The 20,449-nt window shown below is 38.6% G+C and overlaps 2 protein-coding genes across 3 annotated transcripts in view; both read right to left on the bottom strand.

Moving 5' to 3' along the window:
• The window catches only part of RPRD1A (regulation of nuclear pre-mRNA domain containing 1A), a 73,021-nt gene extending 61,758 nt beyond the window's left edge, over positions 1 to 11,263 (bottom strand). For both annotated transcript variants that reach the window (XM_079941722.1, XM_079941723.1), the window contains exon 1: positions 11,045 to 11,263. In XM_079941722.1, coding sequence (XP_079797848.1) covers positions 11,045 to 11,195 — 151 coding nt within the window. In that variant the 5' untranslated portion in view covers positions 11,196 to 11,263. The remainder of the gene's footprint in view (positions 1 to 11,044) is intronic.
• Positions 11,264 to 19,701: 8,438 nt separating this feature from the next.
• On the bottom strand, positions 19,702 to 20,076 carry LOC307197435 (large ribosomal subunit protein eL37). The gene has a single exon (XM_079943315.1). It carries the CDS (start codon positions 20,037 to 20,039, stop codon positions 19,746 to 19,748), a length of 294 nt encoding a protein of 97 aa, XP_079799441.1. The 5' UTR covers positions 20,040 to 20,076; the 3' UTR covers positions 19,702 to 19,745.
• Positions 20,077 to 20,449: the final 373 nt, after the last annotated feature.

Below are 20,449 nucleotides of genomic sequence, written 5' to 3'. Positions count from 1 at the left end.
GTTTTTATGTGCTAGTTATAGCACATCAACTGCATTTTTAAAATTCTAAAACAATAAACTTGATTAAATCCACATTAAGTATTAGTTGATTTACTAATTAAATTGTTGTAAATCTGGATTATGTATACATTACTCAGGGTTTTCCAGAGAAACAGAACTAATAAGGTGTGTGTGCATACACAGAAAGAAATTATAAGGAACTGGTTCATGTGATTATAGAGGCTGTCAAGTCCCAAGATCTGCAGTCAGCAAACTGGAGACCCAGGAGAGCTGATGGCATAGCACTTGTCAGAAAGCAGACTCAAGATCTGGGAAGAGCCCATGTTTCACTTTAAGTCCAAAGGAAGGAAAGAAGGCAGTCAGGCCGGACAAGTTTCCCTCTTACTCACAGAAGCATCAGCCTTTTTGTTCTATTCCAGCCCTCAACTGACTGAAAGAGGCCCATCAACATTAAGAACAACCTGCTTTACTCACTCTACAGATTAAAATGTTTTATCTCAGCCAGAAACATCTTCACAGACATACCCAAAATACTGTTTGACCAAATATCTAAAGCCACCTGTGGCCCAGTCAATTTGACACATAAAATTAACCATCACAAGTGCTCTTCAAGATAACTCATGATTTTCTACTAAGAAAACTGAATTTTTTGATAGTTCAGGAAAAACATGGTCCTTACCTACCCAAACCTCCTTGTTTAAAAGAATAATCTATAAAATAGAATACCATACACATTATGATTTATTCCAATACTAAAGAGATGAAAACAGCATGTTGAATTAAATAGACAAAGGTTTTTTTTAATTGTTGTGTAGTTGATTTGCAATGTTGTGTTAATTTTTGCTATACAGCAAGGTGATTCAGTTACACATATATATACATTCTTTTTTATATTCTTTGCCATTATGGTTTATCACATATAGTTCCCTGTGCCATACAGTAGGACCTTGTTGTTTATCCATTCCATATATAATAGTTTGCATCTACTAACCCTCAACTCCCAGTCCATCCCTCCCCCGCCCCCCTTAGCAACCACAAGTCTATTCTCTAGGTCTGTGAGTCTGTTTCATAGATTGGTTCATTTGTGTTATGTTTTAGATTCCACATACAAGTGATATCATATGGCATTTTTCATTCTCTCTCTGACTTACTTCACTTAGTATGACAATCTCTAAGTCCATCCATGTTGCTGCAAATGGCATTATTTCATTCTTTTTTATGGCTGAGTAGTATTCCATTGCATATACGTACATCTTGTTCATCCATTCATAAATAGATAAGGTTTTTAAACCATGCTCTTGAAGAAGAATATTCTTTGAACTGGACCAAAATGTCATCACAAAAATCAACCAATGCAAACCATTTTCCCAATTTACAAAGAAAAAAACAAAAAACAAAACCTTAATGAATGTAAATGTTTTCAGTTTTAAGTGCTTTCGCATAACGTGACAATCCTCTGACACTTTCTTCTATTAGCCTGTACTAGAATTAAATGAGATACATTTAGTGCAAAGTTATACAGTTACTGTAAACTTAAATGTGCATTTTGTGATGGTCTTCACAGGGCTTTACAAGGCATCATGAACAAATACCTGAACAAGTTTGAGAACCACTTACTTAAACAATTACAACAAATACATTTAGAATAAGACTGCACGGTTCTCAGCCTAAGAAGATTAGCCATCATAAAGATGTAAATTCTCGGGAATTTCCTGGCAGTCCAGTGGTTAAGACTCTGAGCTTCCACTGCAGGGGGCACGGGTTCAATCCCTGGTCAGGGAACTAAGATCCCACATGCCATGAAGAAAGAAAAAAAAAAAAAAAAAAAGATGTGAATTCTCTTTGAGCTAATAAAATACCAAAATAATTTTTTTCTTGCAAATGACAAGTTGATTCTAGCGTTTATATGGAAAAACAAAACAAGAAGACACAAGAAAACTCTGGGGAAAAAAAAAAAAGAAGAGCAATTTGCAGGCTGGCGGGGGGTTGGAGTGGGATGTCCTACTAGATGTGAAAACATAATAAAGAGTGTGACAGTGATACATGAGTAGTCCGATGAATGGAGCAGAATGACAGTCTACAAATATGCCAAATATATATATGAAAACTGAGTGTATGTTAAAGGAGGCATTTCAAATGGGTGGAGGTAAAAAGAACTTAAAAAAAAATGGTGTGATAAACCAATGCCTACCACTTCTATCAGCTGAAACCGTTAAGAAAATAAGAATATTTAGTAACATAAATTAATACTTATAAACTATAAGATAAACTGACACATCCTAAATGTTCATCAATAGAGTAACAGTTATATAAATTTTGGTGCATCCATAAAATGGAATACAGTGCAGTCATTTTTTTAATTGAGGCAACATCATATACATAAATACATCATAATCTGAAAGATGTATTAAAAAGAAAAGCAAAAGCACAGAGAAATCTATATAATATCCAACCATTTGTCTAAACATGAAAGAGAGAAAGAAACTGTAACATATGTAGATGACTATATATGCACAGAAAATTCTGGAAGAATAAACTTAACAGATTGATTCTGGGTAAGGAAAATGGGTGGCAGGGGGAGAAGAGTGGAAAGGAGGCTTTGTGACTTTTAAATTTCGTATTACATGCATGTTACTACCTACTAAAATATACTGTATTTTAAAAAATACACCTGGAAAGTATATAGAATGGTAATTTTTTTCTTAGTTTCTCAGTTATTATAGATATAAAAGGGACTAAGGAAAAGCTATAAAAAGAAGAACAAGAGGGCTTCCCTGGTGGCGCAGTGGTTGAGAGTCTGCCTGCCGATGCAGGGGACACGGGTTCGTGCCCCAGTGAGCCATGGCCGCTGAGCCTGCGCGTCCAGAGCCTGTGCTCCGCAACGGGAGAGGCCACAACAGGGAGAGGCCTGCGTACCGCAAAAAAAAAAAAAAAAAAAAAGAAGAAGAACAAGACTAACAGGTACCTGATAAAAGCCAAGAGAACCAAAAATGACCAAATAACCTAGATGACTGCAAGGTGACTACATAAATAATTCATTATTATAATCCTCTTCATACATTTTTACAAACAAAAGGATTTTAAAAATCTTAAATCACTTAAAGTTCTTTGCAGACATAAAACATTAAAAGTCTACCTAAAATATTTACTTTATTATCCTGTCTAGTTCCAAAAAGGAGTTGTGAACTGAAATGTTACATTTAAAATGTCAAATAACCTTTGTTTGACATAAAACGACATTCAAACGATTAAAGCAACAGTAAAAACTATGTCTACATACTTTGTACAGCTCCTAGTAAATTCAAATCTCAAATCAATTGCCTAAACTAAGCTAGTTTCCCAATTATATTGATATTTCTCTTTGTATCACTATGAAGTTACTAATTTAGCAGAGTCTGTTGCCCTGACTGATATGTAAGCTATGTCTCCCTTATCCACTGAATCATCCTTGGTCTAGCAACAGAGCAGGAGCTCAATAGGTATTTGATGATTAAAGGAAACCAACAGGAGAAACTTTTACATATCAAATGAAAATTTCATTTTATTCAAAAATACACTTGTAAAATTATGAACTATAATTATGTTTGTTTAATGCAGGCGCACACCTTTATTTTTATTAGAAATTTAAGGATAATTTCCTTAAATTTTGGAGCCGTAAAAACAACATCAAATCATCGATTTTTAAAAAAGGTGTATGTTATAGGAAAGAGAACCTAAAGAAAATTATATTATAACCCAAAGGGAAATTTCATAAATTTGGTTTAAGTTCACACTGAGTAGGAATTAACATTTTGGAGGGAATATGTCTGCTTAAGGCAAAGCAATGGGTGCTAGCCTCTTGATCTAACTACCAATAATAGGAAATGGCCTAGCTCTTAGTATCTGGTTTGTGAATTGTTGGCGGGTCCTCAAAACCCTTTCATGGAGTCCATGAACTCAAAACTATTTTCACAATAATACTAAGACATTATTTGTCTTTTTCGCTCTCATCCTCTCACCTGTGTACAGTGTTATATTCCTGCAGTTATGTGATATACATCACAAGAAGACTGAATGGAAAAGCTGACATGAGAATTCAGCTGTCTTTAATTAAGACAGACAAAGATTTGCAAAAATGTAAAACAATCACTCCTTTCTCTAATATTTTTAAGTTATTTTTCATTAAAAATGTCATTTTATGTTAACATAAAATCAATTTAGTACCACAGTTTTAAAATAATAATTATTAAATAAATATTTTTCAAGGTTTCACTTTCTAATATAACTCCCAGTAAATATAAACCACATAAATGAAAGATCAGGGGCCTTTAATAATTTTTACAAAAATAAAGGGATCCTTTAATCATACAGTCGATAATCCCTGGTCTAGACCCTGAGAATATCTATGTAACAACCAATGTGATTTTTTCAAACAATAAATTTAAAATAAAAGAGGGAATCCATAGATGTAAAGGAACTTAAATATAATAATCAAATGCAATGAAGAAACTTTACTTGCATCCTGATTCAAATAACTGGCTAAAATTTAAAAAATGTGAGACAATCAAGGAAACAAATACTAGCTGGATATTTGATGGTATTTTAAGAAATTAACTTTTTTAAAGTTGTTAACAAAGAATATAACTGTTACAGCTGGATGATGACTACACTGAGGTGCATAAAAGTCATACAGATTTGAGAAAAACAAATTCTTAGTGTAATTAACAAAATATAAACACTGTCTAACTTACTTGTTTAATGCTAACTACAAAAAAGTATAGTATTTCCAAAATAACAGTATTAGACAATATAAAAGCCATTGAATTGTCAATTCAAAAACAGAATCTCTTCGTTTTAAGGATTTATATGGCTACATGTTTTTAAAGAGGATGAAAAATGTTCTTTAACCTTTTGTATTTTTCTAAAACCAAATAGAGTATCTAAGAATATACTTATTTTAGCACCACTTACAAACCTAAAGCCATATTCATGAATATAAATGTTAATTCGACATATTTAAGAACCTTTATCAAAGGCAATATGTTGAGATTATGCAGGCTAAAACTTGGAAAACAACCACCTATAGGAACCCACTATCTACTTCATAACCAACACATAATCCCCCAGTCTATAATACAATATAAAGTGATAATTAGTTCCCTGAAAGATGTCTAATACAGTTTATTGATAACAAAGTACTGATTTTAACAAGTGATTACAAATAGAAGGAAAATCTAAACTTTAGGCATTTTAATATTTTAATTGTTGCCAGTGGGGGAAAAACAGTAAAGAGCACTCAAGGGCTGAACATTCCCAGGTTTGGCTCTTTGCATTCCAAGCTATTTCTTGCCTCAGCATCTTCACATATCCCAGTAGCTGAATACCTCCTCCCCATTTATGGCATAGCTGGTTCAGAGAGGTCTTTAATTGAAGGTCACCTTACAGAGATCATTTCCCTCACCATCTAACTACTTAAGGTTCTCCTCCCTTAAATGCACTTAATACAAAACTTATATTTACAATTTTCTTGTTCGTTGTTTGCCCTCCCCATGAGACTACAAATTCTATGAGGGCAGGGACCAACGTTCTTTCTTTTTATTTATTTTTTTAATTGAAATATATTTGACATATAAATATATCCCTGCCGGTCCAGTGGTTAGGACCTGGCACTTTCACTGCTGTGGCCCGGGTTCAATCCCTGGTCAGGGAACTAAGATCCCGCAAGCCACGCGGCATGGCCAAAACAAAACCAAAAAAACACGTTGTTTTATGACTGGAATATATCCAATGCTAGACATATATAAGATAATAAATACAGGGTGAATTAACATACTCTAAAGGGCTGAGACAATTATGATTTTGTTAAGACTCAAATATGAATAACATACAAGAGGCAAGTGTAAACGACTCAATCAACTAGACTACTGAAAGCAGCAACTCTAATCAACTACAAAGAACTTCCTCCTATCTATTCTCTTTCTACAACTCTTGCAGAGACTTGTTGTTCTTGTACTTGCATGTAGGAAAGAGCCTAGTGTTTGCATGTAGGAAAGAGCCTGTCAGTGTTGTTTCGTAAATTCTGGTACATTCATGGATGATATTTCTACAGCAATTAATGCAACATATAATTTAATTAGTGGGCTAATTTATAATTTAGCCCACTACTGAGAAGTTCAGAGTTTAAAACAATCACCTTCAAAAGACAGTATTAAGAAAGTGAAAAGACAACCCAATGAATGGGAGAAAATATTTGCAAGTCATGGATCTGATAACAGACTTGTATGTAAAATACATAAAGATATATGTATATGTATAGCTGATTCACTTTGTTATAAAGCAGAAACTAACACCATTGTAAAGCAATTATACTTCAATAAAGATGTAAAAATAAATTTTAAAAAATAAATTTAAAAAATAAAATAAAGAACACTTAATAATAAAAGACAACTAATAAGAACCTGCTGTATAAAAAAAATGAAATTCTAAAATTAAAAAAAAAAGACAATGCAATTTTAAAATGGGCAAGGATCTGAATAGACAGTTCTCCAAAGATGACATACAAATGGCCAATAAGCAAATGAAAATATGCTCAACAGCATTAGTCATCAGGGAAACACAAATCAAAACCACAAGACACTTTACACCCAACAGGGTGTCTATAATCAAAAAGACAGATAATAATAAGTGTTGTTAAAGATGTGGAGAAATTGGACCCTCATACACTGCAGGCAGGAATGTATAATGATGCAGTCACTGTGGAAAACAGTCTGGCAACTCCCCAAAACATTAAATGTAGAGTTCATATATGACCTAGCAATTCTATTCCTAGGTATATATCCAAGAAAAATTAAAACACATCCACACAAAAACTTGTACACAAATATTCATAGCAGTATTGTTCATAATAGCCAAAAAGTGGAATCAACCCAAATGTCTATCAACTGATGAATGGATAAATGCATACAATGGATTATTATTTGGCCATAAAAAGGGATGAAGTACTAAATACATGCTACAACAAGAATGAGCCTAGAGGATATTATCCTAAGCAAAGGAAGCCTAGTCACAAAAGACTATATATCATATGATTCCATTTAAGGTAAATCTATAGAAACAAAGTAAATTAGTGGTTGCCTAGAGGTGGGGAAGCGGGAATGACAGCTAAAAGGCATGGGTTATGAAAATGTTCTAAAATTTATTGTGGTGATGGTTTTACAATATATGATATACTAAAAACCAAATGGGTAAATTGTATGGTATCTTAATTATAACTCAATAGAGCTGTTACAAAACAACAAAATGGTCACTTATGTTTTTGGTTACACTCTATTGCATTTATCAGGGAAATTATAGCTACTTTGGTCTTCATAAGGGCCACGGGGTATATTCCTCCAAAAATAAATTATCTTTCTTTAAAGGAGACAAAAATAAGAAAAGTGGACAAAGGGGAAATCTTTACAACTGCATGATTACTATATCTGACGTATCATTATACCTACTCATTCTCATATTTTGAGCAGTAATTTTTCCTACCGATGTCACATTTTTGTCTTCTTTAAACACTTCAAGAAACTAAAGAATGCCTAGCTTAATACAAAATGTTCAACTAATTTTCCTTAATTTCTTGACATTTCAAATTTGATCAATTCCTTTCAAAAATACTTACTTTGCAGAGATAATGTGAGGAGTCAAGATATCACAGTAAGATGTCTAAAACAATGCCTTGTACTCAGTAAATTACTGTCACTATCATTATGCTAAAGGAAAGAGAGGATCCTAAAGTTGATGAGCAAAACTGCAGAGAATGGGGAGGACATAATGGCTACACCCTACAAAGGCACAATCGTGTGTCAAGGAAAGGAAACCCTTGGCAGAAAAGCCCAGAGCACACTGAGAACTGCAGCTGCAGCAGCAGCAGCAGCAGCAGCATGATCATCACCTCCACTATTACTACCATTTCTATCATCACCATCATCACCCAACACTATTCTCCTCCTAAAGCATCTATTTATATGCCTTTAACTCTATTTATGAAACATTTTAACATATGAAAACATCCCCAAACTCAGCTAATAGAACATCTTATCATTTTCCATTTGTTTCAAAAAATGTTTCATATATATGTACTATAAGCTAACACAGATCCATTTTCATTCCCTCTCTTCCTTATGGTAGCCACTATCTAGGACTATGGTGTTAATCATTTCTATGCATGTTCTAGCTACAGATACCTGTAAACAATATAGAGTATTGTTCTGCATGTTTTCAAACTTTCACTATATACCATATTGGTCTGCACCTTGCTTTCTTAGCCCAATATTCATGTCATGTTGTTTCATGCAGCTCTAGTTCATTCACAAAAACTGTTGGACAGTATTATATTATACTGTATGAAAGACAAAATATATTTGTCCATACTCTAACTAATGAGATGTTTAAAGTGTTTATCTAATTTTGTTATTAAGAGGCTACAATAAACATAATTTCTTGAGTTTCCAGGATATATTCATGGAACTGGTAGGCCAAAGGACATATACCTTCAACTTCTTTAGAGTTGGAAACAAATGGAAACACATCTCCTTTTTTACACTACAGTCAGCAGTGTGAGAGAGTTCTTGTTTCCTGTCATCCTCACCAATCCTAGGTACTGTCACACCTGTTTTTCTTTTCTTTTTTTTTGGCTGTACCCCACGGGAGCTTACTTCTCCAACCAGAAATCGAACTGGGGTCCCAGGCAGTGAAAACGCCGGGTCCTAACCACTGGACTGGCAGGGCATTTCCTATCATAATTTTAATTTTGCAAACCAAAGGGTCTAAAGTGGTACTTCATTGATTTATTTTTTCTTGATTAGTAAGATTGAGTATCATTTATAGGCCTTTCAGGTTTCCGCTTACGTAAAATGCCTTTTAACAGTATGGCCATTTTTCTACTGATTTGTGGTAGTTCTTAAGAACAATTTGGGTACCAATCCTTATGCTCTTTCTTCCCTCCCCACCCCACCCCCAAATATAAACCTGTTGTTGATTTTCATATCTAGTAAGGTAGAAAAGCAAAGACAATTCCTGCCTTCTCAAAGTTCACAGCTATTTGCCAGACATTTATATCTGTGTTTCTCAAACCTTTTCGGCCACTCACAGGTGAATTCCTCCATGACAGCCAATACACATACACTTACATATGAAGTGAAAAACAGGGCTCTACATCAACTTATTCTAAGGCAGGGGTCCCCAACTGCTGGGCCACAGACCGGTACTGGTCCATGGCATGTTAGGAACTGGGCTGCACAGCAGAAGGTGAGCAGTGGGCAAGTGAGCGAAGCTTCATCTGTGTTTACAGCTGCTCCCCGTCACTCGCATTACCACCTGAGCTCCACCTCGTGTCAGATCAGCAGCAGCATTAAATTCTCATAGGAGCACGAACCCTACTGTGAACTGCGCATGCCAGGGATCTAGGTTGCATGCTCCTTATGAGAATCTAATGCCTGGTGATCTGAGGTGGAGCTGAGGCGGTGATGCTAGCGCTGGGGAGCGGCTGCAAATGCAGATTATCATTAGCAGAGAGGTTTGACTGCACAGAGACCATAATAAATCAACTGCTTGCAGACTCATATCAAAACCCTATCAGTGAGTGGCAAGTGACAATTAAGCTGCATCTTACGGAGTAGACTGGACATAAGCAACACACTTAGGGTATCACTGTCTCCCATCACCCCCACATGGGACCATCTAGTTGCAGGAAAACAAGCTCAGGGCTCCCACTGATTCTGCATTATAGTGAGTTGTACAATTATTTCATTATGTATTACAACGTAATAATAATAGAAATAAAGTGCACAATAAATGTAATGCTCTTGAATCATCCCCAAACCATCCTGCTCCCCCCCAGGTCCGTGGAAAAATTGTCTTCCATGAAACCAGTCTCTGGTGTCAAAAAGGTTGGAGACCACTGTTCTAAGGGATTAACCACAAGCAAATACACAAGAAAACATACAGAATGTCTCCACTCTATATAGCCAATGCCACATTTTGGCTCTGATATTAATCATCATGTGGCTTTCATATGGATCAGTACACAAGCATCTACTTGATTAACAATGGCTTGTTAAAACAATTAATAATAACCATCGTATCAGGTACATTAGGATGTCTGAAACAACAATTAAGAGTGCCCATTCTCTTTACAGAATGAAATAAGAATTAAGGTACAAATTCAGACTAAGCAAATGAAATATTTTAATTTTCAGTCGTACCATCATACAATCAGTTCTTACGGATAAATCTGCTCTGCAGTAGTGAAATGATTCTTCTAGATATTTTAGTGACAGCAGACTACAGCTGAAAAAAAGTTAACTTCATTTACAGGAGCACTATAGAATGCTTTGCAAAATAAAGACGCTGCCCCAGAGGCATGTAATCATAGAGCAAGAAAGGACCTTAGATCAACTTAATCTAATTCCCTCATTTTCAGGTGAGGCACTTGCAATCCAGAAATTAAGAAATCTCCCTAATCCATCTCCTCTGAAATCTACAAATTCAGAGTTCTTTCCATTGCATCACGCATCTTATTTTACACTCCCCAGCTCTAAAACTATGTTTCCCCTTAATTTCACAAGTTTGAGTTGATGTGTTATAGAAATAATGGAAGTATCTCCCCATACCAATCTTTCCCCTCCTCTATCCTCCATTATAATGTACCCAATGAAAAAACCTGACTGCCTAAATTTCTGACTGTAATTAGGTGCGGAGTGCTGAGCCCCTGGCTACTGTTTCCACGTTAAACCAATAGAAATGTTAATCCTTTATACAATACCTTCTTCAACAACACCTACTAAACGTAGACTTTGCAGGAAACGCAGTACACGCCGCTCCTCCTGGCCCGCAGACCACCGACGCCAGGAAGCCCGGGGCCCTGGGGAGGCGGCGTGCGGGGCAGTCGGGAGTTGGGGTCGCTAGGGGAATGGGGCTCCTAAGGAGGGGGGTGGTCCCGGGGATGCCAGGGAACTGGCCGGGTGGCGGGGAGCGGCAGGGAGCGGCGGGGAGAGGCCGAGAGGCGCGGCCGACTCACCTTTCCGCAGCTCCCGCTCCCACACTGTGACGATGGGCCGCGAGTGCTTGCGGTGGTGGATTAGCCACAGGGACAGGGTCTGCACGCTCTGCTGCGAGTTGCTCAACTCCGACAGCTTCTTCTCCAGCGCCGCCTCAGAGAAAGCGGACATCACTCCGATACCGTGCTCACGCCGTCCCACGCGGTGAGGCTGAGGGGGAGGAGAGTTTCGCCGCCCCCGCCGCGGCCTCGCCCCCTCACCCCACCCTTCCCCACGCCCTCACCACCGCTGCCGCCACTTCCAAGATCGGCCGCAAACCAGCAAGATGGCGACCAGCCGGCAGTGACGTCACGGCCTACCCCCGCCCCGCCCACCGAACAGGCTCTGCCGAGGCCGAGCGGAAGGGGCGGGGAAGAGACGCGCCCTGGAGAGGCGGTCGGGGGGCGTGCCGCCTGGGTCTGGGCCGGAGGCGGGGCGGTGTTTGCCAGGCTTAGAACCCTCCTCCTGGGAGAAACTGTATTTACCAAGGGTTAATTAAAAATCTCTTAAACACCAGCGTGTTTGCACAAGGCGCCAAATGCTAGTTGTGTGGTCCAGCTCAGTAACAGTGAAGAGTTGGGACTTTCTTCATGTAAATGGCTAAATCAATTGTGATACTTCATCTTACAGAATACATGCAGCAGCTTAAAAGATTCATAAATCCAATGGTGGATTGTTTTTAAGTTACAAAAAATAAGTACAGTATAATGTTTGTTTTATAAAAGTATATATTTTATAAGAATTCATAAGTATGCAAATAAGAGAGGATAAGAATTGGTGCCCTTAAGCTGTGTCTGAATTGTTTTCATTTTTTACAAGAACATATTCATATATTACATAGTTAAAAATTAATTTCAGAAATCTCATAATTAATTCAGCACATTTGGACATAGCACTTGTCTTAACTATGATAATTCACAAAAGAAACAGAAGACAGATGCTGTCATATTCTAAATATTAATACAAGAAATTTCAAGAAAGGTATATAAGAAACCACAGGAATTCCTAAGCCATCTTTTGGGAAACACTGTTCAAGAACTTTGCCTATTTATTTGTTTGTTTGATTATAAGTATAGCTTCTCTTTCCCATTTTTAATGTCACTACAGCTTGAGGTTCAGAGATACCTCAAGAGGTGAGGTAACTCTCCTTCCTCTTCCTCTCACTCCAATATTAATTCCTATCTCTACATTCTTCTCTTTCCCTCATTTTACATCCTTTTCTTTATCCTATCTGCTTAGTCTAGTTCTAAGCCTTAACTTAATCCAACTTTAACCTGTCTCCCAAGACCTAAGAGTATCTTCAACACTATTCCCTGAGCCTTGAAGCCACCAAAATGGCTTCATATCTTCTCCCAAATTGTCTTCACCTGAGATTCCAACTCTTCCCACTCCCTCCTTCTCTATCTATTCTACATTAACTTTATTTTTTAAATTAATTTATTTTATTTTTGGCTGCACTGGGTCTCTGTTGCTGTGTGTGGGCTTTCTCTAGTTGCAGCAAGTGGAGGCTACTCTCTGTTGTGGTGCATGGGCTTCTCACTGTGGTGGCCTCTCTCTGTTTCAGAGCATGGGCTCCAGGTGCGTGGGCCCCAGCAGCTGTGGCACACGGGCTTCAGTAGTTGTGGCACACAGGCTTCAGCAGTTGTGGTGTGCAGGCTCCGTAGTTGTGGCACACGGGCCCAGCCACTCTGCGGCATGTGGAATCCTCCTGGACCAGGGTTCGAACCCATGTCCCCTGCATTGGCAAGCAGATTCTTAACCACTGCGCCACCAGGGAAGCCCCAAGTCTACCTTAACTTTAAAGACCACCTTGAATTCTACCTTCTTTTCTTTCCCAACCAGTCCAATACATGTGAGAATTTCCTTTCTATGTCATTAACTGACTTGAATGACTTATTTAGTACTTACACCACTAGTCTATGTTATTTATAATTATACATATCTACATATATGTCACTGAGAGCAAAATCTAGCTGCGGAGAGAATATATATAATTCATATGTCCACTTTATTGGGAACGGGTGCCCGGGTGGAGAGCAGCAGGGTAAGGGAACCCAGGAGAACTGCTCTGCCACGTGGCTCACAGTCTCAGGCTTTATGGTAATGGAGTTAGTTTCCAGGTTGTCTCTGGCCAATCATTCTGACTCAGGGTCCTTCCTAATGGTTTGTGCATCACTCTGCCAAGATGGATTCCAGCAAGAAGGATTCTGGGAGGCTGTTAGGACATATGGACTGACGTCTCCTCTCTCCTTTTGACCTTTCCCAAATTCTTCCAGCTGGTGGTAGCTTGTTAGTTCTGCGTTCCTTAGTAGGACCTCCTGCTGTAAGATAACTCATGCAAGTGTTTACTATCAGGCCTGGCTAAGGTGGGCGGTTTTAGTCAGTGGTTCCCCTAACAAGTGTACCATGGCTTTCCACAACATGCAGTTAGATCTGTATTTATTGACATTGTTAATTATTGCTGTGTTTTCAAAATAGTGATTGTAACTGTTTATGCCCTTAGATAATTATGACTTATTTTCATATCTTGGGTCCTCTGACCATATTTCTCAATTTGTCTTCCCAAATACAGGCCTCAAATTTAGAACAATGCATTTTTTTCCATAAACTATCTTTGGCTTTCTTGGAATGGCCACCAAGTAACAAGAAGATATGCCCCTTCAACTTAAAAAAGGAAGACTATCACAAGAAGACACTGTAGACAAATATCACTTATGAATATGTGGTATACAAGGAATATAAAATCCTTAACAAAATACTAGCAAACCAAATCCAGCATCATATTGAAAGATTATACATGAAGACCAAGTGGGATTTATCCCAAGAATGCAAGGGTGGTTCAAATACAAAAATCAATCAATATGATACACCATATAAATAGAATGAAGAAGAAACACATGATCATTTCAATTAGTGGGGAAAAAAAAGCATATGACAAAATCCAGCATCCCTATATGATAAGAAAAAAAAATGCTCATCAAAGTAGGAATATTTTTATTCTCAACATAATAAAGAATATGTATGGAAAAACCCACAGCTAACACTATATTTAATGGTGAAAGACTGAAAGCTTTCCCCCTAGGATCAGGAAAGACAAGGATACCTATTTTTGCCCCTTCTTTTCAACATTATACTGGAAGTTCTAGCCATAGAAATTAGGCAAGGAAAAAGAAATACAAGGTATCGGAATTGGAAAGGAGGAGGTAAATGTATATCCTATTGCAGAAGATATGATCTTATATATAGAAAATTGTATATATAAGGAATCCATAAAAAATAATTAGAACTAATAAATTAATTCAGCAAAATTACAGGATACCAGATGAACACAAAAAAATCAGTTGTATTTCTATACACCAGCAATGAAAAATTTGACAATTAATTTAGGAAAACAGTCCCATTTATAGTAACATCAAAAATAATAAAATACCTAGGAATGCATTTAACCAAGAGGATTTTCAGGTATACACTGAAAACTATAAAATACTGTTGAAATAAATTAAAGACGTAAATAAGTAGAAAGACAAATCTTATTTATAGATAGGAAGACATATTGTTAATATGGAAATACTACCCAAAGCAATTTTCAGGTTCAGTGCAATTCATTAAAATCCCAATGGTCTTTTGCGCAGAAATAGAAAAGCTGATCCTAAAATTCATATGGAATTGCAAGGGACACTGAATGACCAAAACAATCTTGAAAAAGGAAAGCAAAGTTGGAGAGTTCACAGTTTCTGATTTCAAAACTTCCTACAAAGCTACAATAATAAAAACAGTGTAGCATGTTATGCAGCCATAAAAATGAATGAAATAGTAATGCATGGTAGAAGATAGATGAACCTCAAAAACATTATGCTAAGTGAAAGAAGCCAGACACAAAAGATCACATATTTATGATTCCATTTATATGTAAATATCCAGAATAGGTAAATCCAGAGACAGAAAGTGGTTGCTAGGGTGCATGGGAGGTGGGGGATGGGAGTGAGTGTTTAATGTGGATTTTCTTTTGGGGTGATAAAAATGTTTTGGAACAAGACAGAAGTGGTGGCTGCAACACATTGCAGATGTACTAAATACCATTAAATTGTACATTTTCAAATGGTTAATTCTATGTAATTAAGATGTTAATTCTATGCATCTTATTTCAGTACAAAAAAAAAAAAGGAAACCTAATAGAAATAATTAAGTTTATTTCACATTCTCCACTTTGTAATGGACCCAAAACTGCTATGAGAGCTCTTATGTTTACCAAACTTAGGATAAAAGAAAATTTACAAGCTAAAAAATTTCAGTCTTTCTAAGTTAAACTTTGTGTAAGTTATTTTTTTACTTTAAAATTTTTTAAATTTTAAGTATAAGTGATTTACAGTATTATATTAGTTTCAGATGTACAGCATAGTGACTCAGCAGTTTTGCAGATTATACTCCTTTATAAGTTATTAGAAGATGATAACTATAATTCCCTGTGCTATGTATAAGTAAGTTATTAATATACATATGTTTCTTTTTTAAAATATTTATTTATTTTGGCTGCACTGGGTCTTTGTTGCCGCTCACAGGATCTTTGTTGCGACATGCGGGCTTCTTAGTTGTGGCATGAGAATGCTTGGTTACGGCATGCATACAGGATCTAGTTCCCTGACCAGGGATTGAACCTGGGCCCCCTGCATTGGGAGAATGGAGCCTTACCTACTGGGCCACCAGGGAAGTCCCTACATATGTTTCAATAATGTATTTCTCAGGTTTAAAAAAAGCATACTAATGTTCATATACAAAGACTGTACTATAACAGTCTACAAAAGATTTTACTTACAGATTTCAGGTTTAAATGTTCTTGTCCACTGATAGTGTGTGTAATACATTTTATGAACTAAATTAAAGACTATGGAGTTTTTTCGATGCTCTCAGGATAATTATGAATTAATCCTCAATAGAGTATACTACTCTCCTCTACTCTGATAATGGTACTAAATATAATAAATTAGGGAAAGCTGTTTAGTCTTGCTACCAAAAGGTATGCATGGCCATTGTCCTCACCAGTCACCTAATCAGCTTCTACATAATCTTAGACCAGGAGCTTTTAGATTATGAAGAAGATCAGAGAACAATTTCAATAGAAAGGACCTTAGCAAGTGCTGTTATCAAGTTACATGACAATAAAATTCCAAGGTACTGATCCCTGGATTCAAGTCTCTCAATTAGAGGGACACAAGCCATCATCAATTCATTGTGTTCTGGTTGTCTCTTGGAGCATAACTAACCACCCAAAAAGAGCAACTTCAAACAATAACAACCATTTTATTTTGCTCAAAACTCTGGGGAATTGGGCTTCCCTGGCGAAACAGTGGTTAAGAATCCGCCTGCCAGTGCATGGGACATGGGTTCGAGCCCTGGTCCAGGAAGATCCCACATGCCACAGAGCAATGAAGCCCATGTGCCATAACTACTGAGCCTGCACACCACAACTACTGAAGCCTGCGCACCTAGAGCCTGCGCTCTGCAACAAGAGAAGCCACTGCAATGAGAAGCCCGCGCACCACAATGAAGAGTAGCCACTGCTCGCTGCAACTAGAGGAAGCCTGCGCACAACAGTGAAGACCCAATGCAGCCAAAAATAAATAAATAAAATCTTTTTAAAATCTGGGGAATTAACTGAGCTCATCTAGGCAGTTAGCATTTAAAGTCTCATATGCGGTTACAGCCAGATTGTGGCTAGTGTCATCTCAAAGGCTTCTTCACTCATGTTTGGTCCCTGGGCTGGGAAGACTCAAACAACTGGGAGTTGAAAGAGCTAGGACCTTCAGACCCATCTCTTCTCCCCTTCCCTTCCCTGTCCTCCCCTCCCCTCCCCTTTCTTTCCTTCCCCTCTCATCTCTCCCCCTCCTCCCCCTCCCATTCTTCTTCTCCTTCTTCTTTTTCTCCTCCTCCTCCTCCTCCTCCTTCTTCTTCTTTTCCTCATCTGTCTCTCTCCTCCCCTCCTTCCTCCCTCTCATCTTCACATGATCTCTTTGCATGGCAGCCCCAGGATAAGCAGATCCCTTAGAGAACTGCAGAAGCCTCCTAGAGTGAGTGCCCCAGGGGCAACTGGAAGTCATACAACGTTGCTTCTATCTTATTTTATTAGACAAGGTAGTCAAAGCCCACCCCAGTTCATGGGTGTAGGGACATAGACTCCACCTCTTGATGGAAGGAGCGTCAACAACTCACAGACATGTTTTGGAACCACCACACTGGAAGACTGTTACAGGAAAAAACCTTCATCTGAGGAGTCTTAGGAATCCGCAGAAGTAGAAAACTCCAGATAGGAGAAACATCCACCCAAGCCCTTCAGATCAAGTTAAAAACTGCATAAAGTAAACAACTCCTACTCAAGACCCACAGAACTAGACCCAAATACCAAGAATCACAGATTATCATGCTTTAATATATATGCTCTTGTTCTTTATTTTTCTAGTTATTTTTCTTCTTCTCTTTTGGTTTAAGACTCTGGGTACCTCTTGACCACAATACTTGTAAGGCCCCATTCTTAATATTGCTCTTTTTATCTTCAGTTAGTCCTTGGTATGAGTCTAATACCTAATGTGATTTTCTTGTGATTTAGCTAAAACATATAATAAAACTAACTGTTGGGTTTGTATCCATTTTCCTTTGAGTGCTACCCAGTTCCCTCTAGTATATTTCCCTTGTAAAAAATCAGTTGATTCCCTGGTTAATTAGATTCAATTACTAACAACTTTTTTTGGCTGCGCCTTGTGGCTTGCAGGATGTAAATTCCCCAAGGAGGGACTGAACCCATGCCCCCTGCAGTGGAAGGGTGGAGTCCTAACCACTGGACCACCAGGCAATGCCCCATTAACAACTTTTTATATGGCTTACACCACAACAGTCAAGACATTCAAAAGTCTAAAATCCCTATCATTTCACACCTAGGAAGGGATGTTTTTGTCTCCACCAAAAAGTAAGAGGGGGGATGCTATGTGTTAGGGAAGGGAAGTAACAGGAAAGGTAAATGAATACCACCAGTCATAGAACCCCTCTTTCAAAATTTCATAAGCTTGGATAGGCAGTGATCAAAATAGAGTTGCTCTAGATATAATATTGACCCCTCAAGGTGGAATATATGTTATCTTAAAAGAAAAATGTACTTAGATTCCTACAGACTTCTCTGGAATCTTTTTTTTTTTTTTTTGCAGTACGCGGGCCTCTCACTGTTGTGGCCTCTCCCGTTGCAGAGCACAGGCTCCGGACACGCAGGCTCAGCGGCCATGGCTCACGGGCCCAGCCGCTCCGCAGCATGTGGGATCCTCCCAGACCGGGGCACGAACCCGCGTCCCCTGCATCGGCAGGCGGACTTCCAACCACTGTGCCACCAGGGAAGCCCTCTGGAATCTTTAGTACTACCAAAATGTTTCAGGAAACAAGAAATTAGGTCAGGTACTTTGGCTGATTTTCCCCTATATGTAGATGCTGCCATGCAGCCATTGTCACCTCAGATGATTCAACAGCTCATCTTCTAACAAAATATGAAGTACTGACTTTAATTCAACAACAGATAGTGTCCTCTAAACAACATTTTGATGAATGGAATCTTGACAGTGGATCTGAATTTCACAGAATAAAATATCCTGCAGGCTGACTTCATCCACCCTTGATTAAAACAGGGAACTGAGAAAGTAAAAAGATAATCCTGGAAGCTGATAGCTAGTGTTAACCTAAAACTATAAAACATCCAGTTATTTTTAGTGGCAAAATGAGTTTATGTGGGAACAGCAAAGAAATACAATTCAGGACATGCGACTATGGCAAACCACAGGCAAGCCCAGTAAAACAAGAGAGAAAACTCTTTTATAGAGGAGGAGGAGTTGGGAGGGGCTGTTAGAAACAAGAGGTCCATTGGAGGAAACTGGGAGTTTGAAGTATAGTGGATTTTTCATTGGCTGGGCTGTTGCCAGGCAAGAAGAAATTATTTTTTTTCCTCCTGCTGGTGGTAGTAGTGTCACTTCTGCTGGAGTGATGGGGTTTGTCTCTTCCTTTTGGGATCTGTATTGAGGTCTAGTGGTAAGTGTGTGAGAGCTCCCCCTTTTGACCTCCCGACTCCATTTTGGTGACTTTTCCCTTCATTAATTTTCACACTAAGCTATAATGTTCCTAACAAAACATCAGCTAGGCCTCACAAGATATAAACAATAATCAGAAAAGGCTATTCTGAGACTGTTGTGGAACAACACAGAGTCAAGGCCACCCTGAAACCATGAAAATGGCTACTACCTTTTTCTTATATTGTAAATACATAAATAATTACAACTCCTTTCCCAGTGGTATCTCTAGCTCAATCTTAATCCTTTGGCATTTCAGTTAAAAATTTCCAAAGATCTACTCAGTCACCCAACTGCCCCTGCTTCCTGCAGTGCCCAACCCAGAACAGGATCCTGCTTTCCCTAAAACCTCCTTAAAATCAGCACAAGATCAAATCTTGTAATAAACCCTTCCTAATTCCTTTTTTAATTTTTTTTTGGCCATGCCACGAGGCTTGCAGGATCTTAGTTCCCAAACCAGGGATTGAACCCGGGCCCCATGGCAGTAAAACTGCCAGGGAATTCCCCCAATTCCTTCTTTTTTTTTTTTTTTTTTTTTTTTTTTCCAAAGCCAGAACATTTATTGCGTGACTAATGATTGAAATCCTTAAGATGAACTGGATGCTGCAACAGCTGCCCTCTTGGGTTTGGGTGTTGTTCCTTCACGGAATCCATGCCTGAATCTGCGGTATACAATTTTTAGGTGCCTCATTCGACCAGTCCCGGTGGTATTTCGTCTTTTAGCTTTAGCACTCCAGTTATACTTCCTCTTCCTCTTGGCAGGATAGCCACATTTACCACAGGTCGACTTCTGAAGGTGGTAGGCCTTAGAGCCACAGCGGCGGCACAACGTGTGCGTCTTATTCCGACGCTTTCCAAACGAGGACGTTCCCTTCGTCATCTCGCTTCTGCCGTCGAGACCAAAGAGAGCAAATTCGAAGGCACTTCCGCTATATCGCGCTCCCCCAATTCCTTCTTAATGATCCATCCCCACAGTTTCTCTGGCGTGTGCTCTTCCTTGCTGCAGCAAGCTAAATAAATCTAACTTTAACTTCAGGTGGTTCTTGTGGTCTTCAGCTGGTGAGTTTTTTTTTTTTTTTTTTTTTTTGCGGTACGCGGGCCTCTCACTGTTGTGGCCTCTCCCGTTGCGGAGCACAGGCTCCGGACGCGCAGGCTCAGCGGCCATGGCGCATGAGCCCAGCCGCTCCGCGGCATGTGGGATCCTCCCGGACCGGGGCACGAACCCGTGTCCCCTACATCGGCAGGCGGACTCTCAACCACTGCGCCACCAGGGAAGCCCAGCTGGTGAGT

The sequence above is a fragment of the Stenella coeruleoalba genome, assembly GCF_951394435.1.
Source record: "Stenella coeruleoalba genome assembly, chromosome: 14".
NCBI lineage: Eukaryota > Metazoa > Chordata > Mammalia > Artiodactyla > Delphinidae > Stenella > Stenella coeruleoalba.
Note: the sequence above shows the minus strand (reverse complement) of the source record. Positions and strands in the feature narration are given on the sequence as shown.

What these genes read in the sequence shown, in the direction of transcription:
- LOC307197435 (XM_079943315.1), bottom strand. Translation starts at nt 20,039, where the DNA reads ATGACGAAGGGAACGTCCTCGTTTGGAAAGCGTCGGAATAAGACGCAC.